General features: G+C 43.2%; 1 protein-coding gene across 1 annotated transcript in view; it reads left to right on the plus strand.

Moving 5' to 3' along the window:
• Nucleotides 1-14,562, plus strand: part of LOC311147233 (voltage-dependent R-type calcium channel subunit alpha-1E-like) — a gene marked incomplete at its 3' end in the record, with an annotated part of 124,133 nt that overhangs the window by 86,457 nt on the left and 23,114 nt on the right. The window contains 14 exon segments of the mRNA XM_084183895.1: nucleotides 387-516; nucleotides 609-668; nucleotides 882-988; nucleotides 3,032-3,043; nucleotides 3,385-3,481; nucleotides 3,661-3,821; nucleotides 4,053-4,190; nucleotides 4,771-4,903; nucleotides 4,905-4,973; nucleotides 10,415-10,579; nucleotides 11,127-11,237; nucleotides 11,383-11,463; nucleotides 11,750-11,869; nucleotides 13,444-13,509. Of these exon segments, the coding sequence (XP_084040021.1) occupies nucleotides 387-516; nucleotides 609-668; nucleotides 882-988; nucleotides 3,032-3,043; nucleotides 3,385-3,481; nucleotides 3,661-3,821; nucleotides 4,053-4,190; nucleotides 4,771-4,903; nucleotides 4,905-4,973; nucleotides 10,415-10,579; nucleotides 11,127-11,237; nucleotides 11,383-11,463; nucleotides 11,750-11,869; nucleotides 13,444-13,509 (1,450 nt within the window).

Consider the following 14,562-nt stretch of genomic DNA (forward strand, 5'->3'; position numbering starts at 1 on the left):
CTACCCTCTGAATTCGCTACATTTGTGTCAGAATTAGGATGGCAGAGAGGTGTGTACATGTGAGGGACTTGGTATAGAGAAGATGCACATGTTTGGCACTTAAAAGGAACAAACGGCTTTGTCACTGGTGGTACCCTATAAAGGCACATTTGTACCTTTTTCTATCTTATCCCCAAAGGTACACAATTGGCTCTTTTAAGGTACAAACTGCAAGGGTACAATTATGTACCTATAACTAATGGTACAATGGGCATACCTTAGAGGGTACCACTACAGTGGCAAGCGTTTGTACCCCTTTAAGTACAATTCTGTACCTTTTTTTCTGAGAGTGTATGAGCGACCATTAGTGTATCTGATACTGTCAACTCCTCTTTTTTGATCTGTAGGATCAGGAGGATCTGTCACTATGTGGTGACCATGCGCTACTTTGAGATGACCATCTTGCTGGTGATCGTGGCTAGCAGCATCGCTCTGGCTGCTGAAGACCCTGTGTGCACCAATTCTGACAGAAACAGGGTAAGTTCAATATGATTTTGGAATGTTTGTATCAGTGACGTGAAGATGTGTATTTCCTCTCACATAATTGTTGGATGTGTTTGCTTTTCTAGGTTCTCCGTTACTTTGATTACGTCTTTACTGGAGTCTTCACGTTTGAAATGATCATAAAGGTGAGATACTCAAAGAGAAATAATCAATTATGAACCTCCTAAAACTATGCACAGAAATACACTTGTAACATTGTTTTTAGTGTAGTAACTTATGTTGTCTTTTGTGTGTGTGTGTTTGTGTTTATGTGTATCTATGTTGTGTGTGTGTGGGCACGTGCGTGTGTGTGGTTGTGTATCTATGTTGTCGTGTGTATGTGTGCGTGTGTCCTCCAGATGATTGACCTGGGCCTACTTCTGCACGACGGCTCCTACTTCCGTGACCTGTGGAATATTCTGGACTTCATCGTGGTGGTGGGAGCTCTGATCGCCTTCGCTCTGACGTGAGTCACAACGCTTCTGGTGCTGGATTAGTAATCACACTGACTCACCGACTCACATCTTTATATACTGCACTGTAGCAAATCTCAAAATATATAAAACTAAGTGTCTGACATGCATCTTCTGGTTGATGCCTCATGCAGTGATATAAATATTACATTTCCTATGTCTTTGTTTTAACCCTTTCCCCTCTGACAGGTGAACATGTTAATTAACTTTCAGTCTCTTGTAGGCTAACAGACTAATAACGTAATCAAGTAGCTAGCTAGCGCTCACAAGATTTAGTTCTGGGTTGCGAGATTAATTAACTTGTGCTTCTCCCCTGCCTTATACACTGCTCAAAAAAATAAAGGGAACACTTAAACAACACAATGTAACTCCAAGTCAATCACACTTCTGTGAAATCAAACTGTCCACTTAGGAAGCAACACTGATTGACAATACATTTCACATGCTGTTGTGCAAATGGAATAGACAACAGGTGGAAATTATAGGCAATTAGCAAGACACCTCCAATAAAGGACTGGTTTTGCAGGTGGTGACCACAGACCACTTCCCAGTTCCTATGCTTCCTGGCTGATGTTTTGGTCACTTTTGAATTCTGGCGGTGCTTTCACTCTAGTGGTAGCATGAGACGGAGTCTACAACCCACACAAGTGGCTCAGGTAGTGCAGCTCATCCAGGATGGCACATCAATGCGAGCTGTGGCAAGAAGGTTTGCTGTGTCTGTCAGCGTAGTGTCCATGGCATGGAGGCGCTACCAGGAGACAGGCCAGTACATCAGGAGACGTGGAGGAGGCCGTAGGAGGGCAACAACCCAGCAGCAGGACTGCTACCTCCGCCTTTGTGCAAGGAGGAGCAGGAGGAGCACTGCCAGAGCCCTGCAAAATGACCTCCAGCAGGCCACAAATGTGCATGTGTCTGCTCAAACGGTCAGAAACAGACTCCATGAGGGTGGTATGAGGGCCCGACGTCCACAGGTGGGGGTTGTGCTTACAGCCCAACACCGTGCAGGACGTTTGGCATTTGCCAGAGAACACCAAGATTGGCAAATTCGCCACTGGCGCCCTGTGCTCTTCACAGATGAAAGCAGGTTCACACTGAGCACATGTGACAGACGTGACAGAGTCTGGAGACGCCGTGGAGAACATTCTGCTGCCTGCAACATCCTCCAGCATGACCGGTTTGGCGGTGGTTCAGTCATGGTGTGGGGTGGCATTTCTTTGGGGGGCCGCACAGCCCTCCATGTGCTCGCCAGAGGTAGCCTGACTGCCATTAGGTACCGAGATGAGATCCTCAGACCCCTTGTGAGACCATATGCTGGTGCGGTTGGCCCTGGGTTCCTCCTAATGCAAGACAATGCTAGACCTCATGTGGCTGGAGTGTGTCAGCAGTTCCTGCAAGAGGAAGGCATTGATGCTATGGACTGGCCCGCCCGTTCCCCAGACCTGAATCCAATTGAGCACATCTGGGACATCATGTCTCGCTCCATCCACCAACGCCACATTGCACCACAGACTGTCCAGGAGTTGGCGGATGCTTTAGTCCAGGTCTGGGAGGAGATCCCTCAGGAGACCATCCGCCACCTCATCAGGAGCATGCCCAGGCGTTGTAGGGAGGTCATACAGGCACGTGGAGGCCACACACACTACTGAGCCTCATTTTGACTCATTTTAAGGACAATACATCAAAGTTGGATCAGCCTGTAGTGTGGTTTTCCACTTTAATTTTGAGGGTGACTCCAAATCCAGACCTCCATGGGTTGATAAATTTGATGTCCATTGATAATTTTTGTGTGATTTTGTTGTCAGCACATTCAACTATGTAAAGAAAAAATTATTTAATAAGATTATTTCATTCATTCAGATCTAGGATGTGTTATTATAGTGTTCCCTTTATTTTTTTGAGCAGTGTATATACTTATGACTGTGTGTTGATTTCTCTGTTGTGGATATAGCTGTAACTGTGATCCTCATTGTGTATCTCTATTTATGCTTCTATTTCTCTGTTGTTCCTGGGGAATTTATCACTGTTGGGGCTTCCAGGAATGTGATTGGGTAAAGCAAACACTTCTCACTCTCATACTTGTCATGTACAATTTGTCATACACTTCTCATAGAATTCTCATGTACTTCCCATACTTCTTGTACACAATTCACCATGTCTTTTGTCAGATACTTCTCACTCAGCTACGAAACTTTAAAGTACTGAATACAAATGAATTCATATTACTCTGATAATCTTCTTTATAGTATTGTTTTTCATCAAAAGATGGAGATATTTTTTGTTAATGTGTGTGTGTGTGCGTGTGTACGTGCACTCGCTCGTGCATGTGTGCGTGCATGCATGTGTGTCTTCTGTCCCCACAGTACACTAAAACACATCTCTATATCAACAGGAACCACAAAGGCAGAGACATCAAGACCATCAAGTCCCTCAGGGTCCTGAGAGTCCTACGACCTCTGAAGACCATCAAGAGACTCCCCAAACTCAAGGTACTGTACTGTGTATATGTTCATATATATTCATCTGCCAACATGTCAATGTTTAGTTGACCTTGGCTTCTTCATTAAAATGAATGAAATCTTTCAAGGAATTTCCAGTGAATGTGGGTTTTTACCTTCGATCTGTGCTACCATGTCATTATGTTATCATCTCTCCTCCTCCTATACAGGCAGTGTTTGACTGTGTGGTGACGTCCCTGAAGAACGTCTTCAACATCCTCATCGTCTACAAGCTCTTCATGTTCATCTTCGCTGTCATCGCCGTGCAGCTCTTCAAGGGAAAGTTCTTCTATTGCACCGACAGCTCCATTGACACAGAGAAGGAGTGCCAGTGAGTCAAACACACAGATATACACACTGACTGCTGCCCCCACTTACAGTACACCCACTGGAATAAACAAAGACATACAACACATTGATCTTACTAATTTATCTCTTCATAATCTAATGAAGAAATAAATATAATTAAGTCGTTATCATCCACACACCACCCATTTTGTGAGTGATCAGAGGAATCCCAACCTCTGGCTCTGTCCCCTAACCTCCATTCTGTTTCCTACAGAGGTTACTACATAGACTATGCTCGAGACAAGAAGGAATTGAAGAAGAGGGAGTGGAAGAGACATGAGTTCCACTATGACAATGTCTGCTGGGCTCTGCTCACCCTCTTCACCGTTTCCACAGGAGAGGGCTGGCCGCAGTGAGTCCCTGATGTTCCCAGCACTATACTCTTAGAAAAAAGGGTTCCAAAAGGGTTCTTCGACTGTCCCCATAGGATAACCCTTTTTTGTTCCAGATAGAACCCTTTTTGGTTCCAGGTAGAATGCTTTTGGTTTCCATGTAGAACCCTCTGTGAAAATGGTTCTTCATGGAACCCAAAAGGGTTCTTCCTGCAACCAATAGGGTTCTACCTGGAACCAAAAAGGACTCTTCAAACGGTTCTCCTATGGGGACAGCCGAAGAACCCTTTTAGGTTCTAAATAGCACCTTTTTTTCTAAGAGTGTATGCTCTAACACCAAATGAATGCCATTTGATAGGGGATTCAGAGAGACCGTTTTGATATTAGTCTCTCTCTCTCTCTCTCTCTCTCTCTCTCTCTCTCTCTCTCTCTCTCTCTCTCTCTCTCTCTCTCTCTCTCTCTCTCTCTCTCTCTCTCTCTCTCTCTCTCTCTCTCTCTCTCTCTCTCTCTCTCTCTCTCTCTCTCTCTCTCTCTCTCTCTCTCTCTCTCTCTCTCTCTCTCTCTCTCTCTCTCTCTCTCTCTCTCTCTCTCTCTCTCCAGGGTCCTGCAGCATTCTGTGGACGTGACAGAGGAGGACAGGGGTCCAAGTCGGGGCAACAGGATGGAGATGTCCATCTTCTACGTCGTCTACTTCGTGGTCTTCCCTTTCTTCTTTGTCAACATCTTCGTCGCTCGTCATCATCATCACCTTCCAGGAACAGGGGGATAAGATGATGGAGGAGTGCAGCTTGGAGAAGAACGAGGTACAGGACAGAAAAGCGGCATACAAATGCACTCCCAGTCTACTGTAGCTTGAACATACTTAACTCATACACAAATTCTTACAATACAAACACAGAAAGCATTAGACCTATCACTAAAGCTTCAGTCATACAAAAGTTATACTTAAATCCGAACTGGTTTCTCTAGCAAATTAGTAAGATTGTCTCAACCCATGTTCAAGAATGGCCTTTTTCCCTTTATTCAGATTACAACCTCTCACTTTCAGTTATTTGAAAAAGGAAATAATCTCCCAAATATCACTATTTCTAAAACAAGCCATAGAAAGTTGGTTGCAATTTCAATTTAATCCTTCAGAAACGACAGAACAAATAATGCAACAAATATTGTGGTTAAACTCAAATATACTAATTGATAAGAAAACATTATTTTTTTAAAGAATGTTTAAAAAAGGTATAATCTTCGTAATTAATATCATAGGTAGGACTGGTGGAGTGATGTCGCACATGCAGCTACAAAAACATATGGAAATGTCTGCTCTACCCAAAATTACAACCAAATAATAGCAGCATTACCGCAAAAATGGAAGAGGAAAGTGGAAGGGGGAAAAAGTAAAGAACTTGTCTGTCGGCCCTGCATTAAAGAAACATAATTGGTTAAAGAAAATTGTGATAAATAAAAAAAGTTTACCAGTTTCATTTAAGGACCAAAGGATTGACAGGAGGGTTAACTCCTGTCTCAGCTCCTCCTGTTGCCTGGCCAGCTCCTCTCTCCGTGCATCCACAAATTCCTTCTCCCTTTGGGCCTCCTGCAGCGCCTCCTTCTGAAGTGAGAGCTCCTGCTCCCTCTTCTCTAACAGCCCCCGTAATGTGGTGGCCTCCTCTCTCATACTGCTGATCCGCAGGTCTTGGAGGACCTCTACAATAGCGGCCTCCTCCTCCACAGTCAGCCCTTTCACTGCCTCCTGCTGCTTCGTCGACCACCCCGTGTGCTTCCGCAAAACATTTTCTTGGGGTTGCCTCTCGGAGTCGCCGTCAATCCTCTCCTACCTGGGCTTCTACCATCGCCCAGGGTCCTTTCACAGCAATATCTCCTCCCAAGACCACATCTTCCCCACCTGTGTCCAGGTGTTTGCTCCTCCTGGGCACGCTGCTTGGTCCGTATGTGGTGGAATCTTCTGTCACGTTCGTTGAGTACAGAATTGGCCCAAGGTGCAGCGTGGAATGCATACATGTTTATTAACGAAGTTACACACGACAAAACAATAAAAGCAACATAACGTGAAGCTCACAATGGCTACACACAAACAAGCCAAACAAGAGTCAAGATCCCACAACATAGGTAGGCAAAATGGCTACCTAAGTATGATCCCCAATCAGAGACAACGATCGACAGCTGCCTCTGATTGGGAACCACACCCGGCCAACATAGATCTACAAACATAGAATGTACACATAGAAATACACACCCTGACCAAACCAACTAAAGAAAACCGGTCTCTCAAGGCCAGGGAGTGACACTTAAGGACAACAAAGTCAAGGTATTGGAGTGGCCATCACAAAGCCCTGACCTCAATCCTATAGAACATTTGTGGGCAGAACTGAAAAAGCGTGTGCGAGCAACAAGGCCTACAAACCTGACTCAGTTACACCAGCTCTGTCAGGAGGAATGGGTCAAAATTCACCCAACTTATTGTGGGAAGCTTGTGGAAGGCTACCCAAAACGTTTGACCCAAGTTAAACAATTTAAAGGCAATGCTACCAAATACTAATTGAGTGTATGTAAACTTCTGACCCACTGGGAATGTGATGAAAGAAATAAAAGCTGAAATAAATCATTCTCTCTAATATTATTCTGACATTTCACATTCTTAAAATAAAGTGGTGATCCTAACTGACCTAAGACAGGGGATTTTTACTAGGATTAAATGTCAGGAATTTATCAGCAACCATCAGTCCTGTGTTCCAATGGCATGTTGGGTTTGCTAATCCAAGTTTATCATTTTAAAAGGCTAATTGATCATTAGAAAACCCTTTTGCAATTATGATAGCACTGCTGAAAACTGTTGTGTTGATTAAAGAAGCAATAAAACTGGCCTTCTTGAGACTAGTTGAGTATCTGGAGCATCAGCAATTGTGGGTTCGATTACAGGCTCAAAATGGCCAGAAACAAAGAACTTTCTTCTGAAACTTCTTGTTCTGAGAAAAGAAGGCTATTCTATGCGAGAAATTGCCAAGAAACTGAAGATCTCGTACAATGCTGTGTACTACTCCCTTCACAGAACAGCGCAAACTGGCGCTAACCAGAATAGAAAGAGGAGTGGGAGGCCCCGGTGCACAACTGAGCAAGAGGACAAATACATTAGAGTGTCTAGTTTGAGAAACAGGCGCCTCACAGGTCCTCAACTGGCAGCTTCATTAAATACAGTGGCTTGCGAAAGTATTCACCCCCCTTGGCATTTTTCCTATTTTGTTGCCTTACAACCTGGAATTAAAATGGATTTTGTGGGGGTTTGTATCATTTGATTTACACAACATGCCTACCACTTTGAAGATGTAAAATATTTTTTCTTGTGAAACAAACAAGAAATAAGACAAAAAAACTGAAAACTTGAGTGTGCATAACTATTCACCCCTTCCAAAGTCAATACTTTGTAGAGCCACCTTGTGCAGCAATTACAGCTGCAAGTCTCTTGGGGTATGTCTCTATAAGCTTGGCACATCTAGCCACTGGGATTTTTGCCCATTCTTCAAGGCAAAACTGCTCCAGCTCCTTCAAGTTGGATGGGTTCCGCTGGTGTACAGCAATCTTTAAGTCATACCACAGATTCTCAATTGGATTAAGGTCTGGGATTTGACTAGGCCTATCCAAAACATTTAAATGTTTCCCCTTAAACCACTCGAGTGTTGCTTTGGCAGTATACTTAGGGTCATTGTCCTGCTGGAAGGTGAACCTCCGTCCCAGACTCAAATCTCTGGAAGACTGAAACAGGTTTCCCTCAAGAATTTCCCTGTATTTAGCGCCATCCATCATTCCTTCAATTCTGACCAGTTTCCCAGTCCCTGCCGATGAAAAACATCCCCACAGCATGATGCTGCTACAAACATGCTTCACCGTGGGGATGGTGTTCTCGGGTGATGAGAGGTGTTGGGTTTGCGCCAGACATAGCGTTTTCCTTGATAGCCTCATCTGACCAGAATACCTTCTTCCATATGTTTGGGGAGTCTCCCACATACCTTTTGGCAAACACCAAATGTGTTTGCTTATTTTTTTCTTTAAGAAATTGCTTTTTTATGGCCACTCTTCCGTAAAGCCCAGCTCTGTGGAGTATACAGCTTAAAGTGGTCCTATGGACAGATACTCCAATCTCTGCCGTGGAGCGTTGCAGCTCCTTCAGGGTTATCTTTGGTCTCTTTGTTGCCTCTCTGATTAATGCCCTCCTTGCCTGGTCCGTGAGTTTTGGTGGGCGGCCCTCTCTTGGCAGGTTTGTTGTGGTGCCATATTCTTTCCATTTTTTAATTTTGGATTTAATGGTGCTCCGTGGGATGTTCAAAGTTTCAGATATTTCTTTAGAACCCAACCCTGATCTGTACTTCTCCACAACTTTGTCCCTGACCTGTTTGGAGAGCTCCTTGGTCTTCATGGTGCCACTTGCTTGGTGGTGCCCCTTGCTTAGTGGTGTTGCAGACTCTGGGGCCTTTCAGAACAGGTGTATATATACTGAGATCATGTGACACTTAGATTGCACACAGGTGGACTTTATTTAACTAATTATGTGACTTCTGAAGGTAATTGGTTTCACCAGATCTTATTTAGGGGCTTCATAGCAAATGGGGTGAATAAATATGCACGCACCACTTTTCCGTTATTTATTAATTTTGTATTAATTTTTTTTCATTTCACTTCACCAATTTGGACTATTTTGTGTATGTCCATTACATGAAATCCAAATAAAAATCCATTTAAATTACAGGTTGTAATGCAACAAAATAGGAAAAACGCCAAGGAGGATGAATACTTTTGCAAGGTACTGTAGTACCGCAAAACACCAGTCTCAACGTCAACAGTGAAGAGGCGACTCCGGGATGCTGACCTTCTAGGCAGAGTTGCAAAGAAAAAGCCATATCTCAGACTGGCCATCAGTCGTGTGTTCCAATGGCACGTTGTGTTTGCTAATCCAAGTTTATCATTTAAAAGGCTAATTGATCATTAGAAAACCCTTTTGCAATTATGTTAGCACAGCCCGAAACTGGCCTTCTTGAGACTAGTTGAGTATCTGGAGCATCAGCAATTGTGGGTTTGATTACAGGCTCAAAATGTCCAGAAACAAATAACTTTCTTCTGAAACTCGTCAGTCTATTCGTGTTCTGAGAAATGAAGGCTATTCCATGCGAGAAATTGCCAAGAAACTGAAGATCTCGTACAACGCTGTGTACTACTCCCTTCACAGAACAGCGCAAACTGGCTCTAACCAGAATAGAAAGAGGAGTGGGAGGCCCCGGTGCACAACTGAGCAAGAGGACAAATACATTAGAGTGTCTAGTTTGAGAAACAGGTGCCTCACAGGCAGCTTCATTAAATAGTACCCGCAAAACAACAGTCTCAACGTCAACAGTGAAGAGGCGACTCCGGGATGCTGACCTTCTAGGCAGAGTTGCAAAGAAAAAGCCATATCTCAGACTGGCCAATAAAAAGAAAAGATTAAGATGGCCAGTCTGAGATATGGCTTTTTCTTTGCATCTCTGCCTAGAAGGTCAGCATCCCGGAGTCGCCTCTTCACTGTTGACGTTGAGACTGGTGTTTTGCTGGTACTATTTAATGAAGCTGCCAGTTGAGGACCTGTGAAGCATCTGTTTTTCAAACTAGGCACTCTAATGTATTTGTCCTCTTGCTCAGTTGTGCACCGGGGCCTCCCACTCCTCTTTCTATTCTGGTTAGAGCCAGTTTGCGCTGTTCTGTGAAGGGAGTAGTACACAGTGTTGTACGAGATCTTTAGTTTCTTGGCAATTTCTCGCATTGAATAGCCTTCATTTCTCAGAACAAGAATAGACTGACGAGTTTCAGAAGAAAGTTATTTGTTTCTGGCCATTTTGAGCCTGTAATCGAACCCACAATTGCTGATGCTCCAGATACTCAACTAGTCTCAAGAAGGCCAGTTTTATTGCTTCTTTAATCAACACAACAGTTTTCAGCTGTGCTAACATAATTGCAAAAGGATTTTCTAATGATCAGTTAGCCTTTTAAAATGATAAACTTGGATTAGCAAACACAACGTGCCATTGGAACAATATTCCATTAAAAATAAAAAATAAAAAATAAAAAATAACCCAGGATTTCATGAAATTAATTCACCTATAATAACCATCTTGGTAACTCAATCAGATATACACTTTTCATTGATCACAATAATCGTAACAATTTAATTCCTGATTTATTTATCTTCTTTTTATTCTCTCTCCGTCAGAGGGCATGCATTGACTTTACCATCAGTGCCAAGCCCCTGACGTGCTACATGCCTCAGAACAGACAGACCTTCCAGTACCGGCTGTGGCACTTTGTGGTGTCACCATCGTTTGAGTACACAGTGCTGGTCATGATCGCCCTCAACACTGTGGTGCTCATGATGAAGGTATGGAACCTATATATTTTTAACACAGCTATACATGACAATATGTGCAGGCCTTTGTAAGAATCTAGTTTCACTCTCAAAGTCTCTAATCCGTAGGAGAAAGCCCAATGTAACCGTGTTTGTCTGATAACAGTTTAATATTACACATCTCTGACTCTTCCTATTAAATATGTTACCCTCTTCTTTGCCATCGCTCTACGGAGGTTGACATTTATTGTCATGAGTTGTGCCCTGGAGGCAGAACTGAGAGGTTTCTACTAGATGGGCCTGCTGCAAAGTCAAAATTGGCTATATTGTAAAGATTGGTTAAAACAAAAATTTGCTTTTTGGTCTTAATTTAAGGTTAGAGTTAGGCATTAGGGTTAGCAGTGTGGTTAAAGTTAAGGTTAGGTTATATTTAAAATCAAATTGTATGACTTTGTGGCTGTGCCAGCTAGTAACCACTCTGCAGAGCTGCCTCCAGTACATGAGTCATCTCAATAAATGCCAACCTGCTCACTGTTTGATACATCTGGTCTTACCCTGACTGTGTCCTCTTTATCTACAGTACAACTCCGCTCCAGCAGCGTATGATACGGTATTGAAGCACCTGAACACAGCCTTCACCGTTCTCTTTTCCCTGGAGTGTATCCTCAAGATCATGGCCTTTGGTTTTGTGGTAAGCAAGACAATAGGACATTAGTGAACTGTTGGTAAAATGTAATTAACTGATCCAATGACATGGTAGCATGTTCAGATATATCCTTTCCATTCAAGAACAAAGCCTTGCTATTGTCGAATGGTGTTCATTTGCCCCCTGACAGAACTATTTTCGAGACACTTGGAACATTTTTGACTTCATCACCGTGCTCGGCAGCATCACTGAGATCGTTGTGGATTTACAGGTAATGTTTCGCTCTAGCTCATTAACCTTTACTTTATAACCATTCTGATCCAGGAGCTTGTAGTCCTGTAAAGCTTTTTCTCTCAGTAGAAACTAGGCTATTAAAGTTGTAAACTCACTTGTTCACTTGAGCACCTTTCAATCAAATCTATCTCTATATGTCCCAATCTGCCTATGTGCTGTCTTTGCCTTTCTCTAACACCTTCTCTCTCCCCGGACCCTTCTCCTTTCTGTATATTCCTTGCCCTCTCCACCTCTCTATATTTCCTGTGGTCTGTCTATCTCAGTCAATAAACACGTTCAATATGAGTTTCCTGAAGCTGTTCCGGGCTGCCAGGCTGATCAAGCTGTTGAGGCAGGGCTACACCATACGAATCCTGCTCTGGACCTTCGTGCAATCGTTTAAGGTCAGCCATGTTCTCCCCTACTTTTACCATCTTTCGTCCACTTAAAAAATATCCAACTTTGTTAACATAAATGGTTTTTTGTCTTTATTTTGTGTGTCCCTTGTCCCAGTACACTTCGATGGACCTACAGCAGTGGTCACCAACCTTTTCTGAGTCAAGATCACTTTCGCAGTCAAAAAGCAAGCCGAGATCTATCATTAAACTAATATAAACAGTTCTGTAGGAATTAGGTTTGTGCAGTAGGCCTAATACATTTTCACAGCATATTGGCTATATGCCTGGCCTGCAAACATTGTTCTTCTCAGACCATATTATATTTCAAAACTCGAGCTTTGATAACAAAATAGATCAGTTGGTGTAGCACTTGCGAGGCACAGCTGAGCATAAATTGAAATAATTTGCTAATAACTAATTTTTTTATTTTACTGGACTGATGGTACCTGCATCTGATGGTCATGGTGCTTTCAAGACAACTGGGAACTCTGAAAAAACTAGGTCAAATCATGATGTCAGTGAACTTCCGGTCGGAAAGTCGACGCTCTAGAAAGATGCCCGAATTTCCGAGTTGGATGACCGTTCAAAATGATTTTACCCAGTTGGATCTCATTTTATCCCCAGAGTTCACAGTTGTCTGGAACGCACTGAAGTCGGAAGTCGGAGATTTCCAAGTTCCCAGTTTATTAGAACACGTCATTAGTCCCAGCGGAGGGAGGGAGAGAGCAACAGAGGGTCCGCGTCTCACGGTCCCTGTTCTCTCCTTCCTTTCCTCCGGTGAGACTGACCAGAGAGAGGACACAGTCTTCCACCTGATGACGAAACTCGAGTTGCACCGCATCTGCCTAAGCCACAAATTAATGTTGTCCCTATGACCAGAGAAAGTGAAATACTCTTCGATATTAAAATAGACACGACGAGCTGCTAATAATAAAAACGCAAGGTTATCGATACACTTGGTTACTCATTCATTGCCGCTGCAGCGCGAGAGGAAGTAGAGAAAAGCATGTTTTATGTTTTGCAATAGTGTTGAATAATAAACAGTGTTGACAGTGCTGGATAAAACTTATACATGAACTCACTCATAAAAACAGCAGCTCTTTGCTGTATTTGACAGTCTCTCTCTGGTCAATTTTTTAAAAGTTATGAAATCTCACATAGGCTAGTATCAAACTTTGCTGTGGCCAGGGTCATGGAAGCTGTAGGTAGGCACAGTGACTTGAGCTATCCAATTGGTCAGCACAGTAGGTGCACTCAATTTAATCACAGATCTCCGGGTCCGCCGGGTAGGCAGAGTTTTGTATTTTCAGACAAATGAAATGGTTCAAAAGGGGAACACTTTGCTTACCCGGTGAGCAGGGCTTCAGAATCAAGTGCATCTGCCGTCAACAGTGCAACACAAAAAAAAGGTGCGCAAGCCTTTATGGCTTTTCTACAGATATGTTTGGTGATCGACTAGGAATGTCTTGACAATCGACCAGTCTGGTTGGTGACCACTGACCTACAGTATGCTGCTAAAGTGTATGTTATTGGGAAAACCAAATAAATATTTATCTCTTTGTATCTCTTCTTCTCTCTAGGCCCTTCCTTATGTTTGTCTGCTCATCGCCATGCTGTTCTTCATCTATGCCATCATTGGGATGCAGGTAAAGCATCCAAAGCTTATACAGTGGGGGAAAAAAGTATTTAGTCAGCCAGCAATTGTGCAAGTTCTCCCACTTAAAAAGATGAGAGAGGCCTGTAATTTTCATCATAGGTACACGTCAACTATGACAGACAAATTGAGGGAAAAAAATCCAGAAAATCACATTGTAGGATTTTTAATGAATTTATTTGCAAATTATGGTGGAAAATAAGTATTTGGTCACCTACAAACAAGCAAGATTTCTGGCTCTCACAGACCTGTAACTTCTTCTTTAAGAGGCTCCTCTGTCCTCCACTCGTTACCTGTATTAATGGCACCTGTTTGAACTTGTTATCAGTATAAAAGACACCTGTCCACAACCTCAAACAGTCACACTCCAAACTCCACTATGGCCAAGACCAAAGAGCTGTCAAAGGACACCAGAAACAAAATTGTAGACCTGCACCAGGCTGGGAAGACTGAATCTGCAATAGGTAAGCAGCTTGGTTTGAAGAAATCAACTGTGGGAGCAATTATTAGGAAATGGAAGACATACAAGACCACTGATAATCTCCCTCGATCTGGGGCTCCACGCAAGATCTCACCCCGTGGGGTCAAAATGATCACAAGAACGGTGAGCAAAAATCCCAGAACCACACGGTGGGACCTAGTGAATGACCTGCAGAGAGCTGGGACCAAAGTAACAAAGCCTACCATCAGTAACACACTACGCAGCCAGGGACTCAAATCCTGCAGTGCGAGACGTGTCCCCCTGCTTAAGCCAGTACATGTCCAGGCCCGTCTGAAGTTTGCTAGAGTGCATTTGGATGATCCAGAAGAGGATTGGGAGAATGTCATATGGTCAGATGAAACCAAAATATAACTTTTTGGTAAAAACTCAACTCGTCGTGTTTGGAGGACAAAGAATGCTGAGTTGCATCCAAAGAACACCATACCTACTGTGAAGCATGGGGGTGGAAACATCATGCTTTGGGGCTGTTTTTCTGCAAAGGGACCAGGACGACTGATCCGTGTAAAGGAAAGAATGAATGGGGCCATGTATCGTGAGATTTTG

The sequence above is a fragment of the Coregonus lavaretus genome (genome assembly GCF_964263955.1).
Source record: "Coregonus lavaretus genome assembly, chromosome: 19".
NCBI lineage: Eukaryota > Metazoa > Chordata > Actinopteri > Salmoniformes > Salmonidae > Coregonus > Coregonus lavaretus.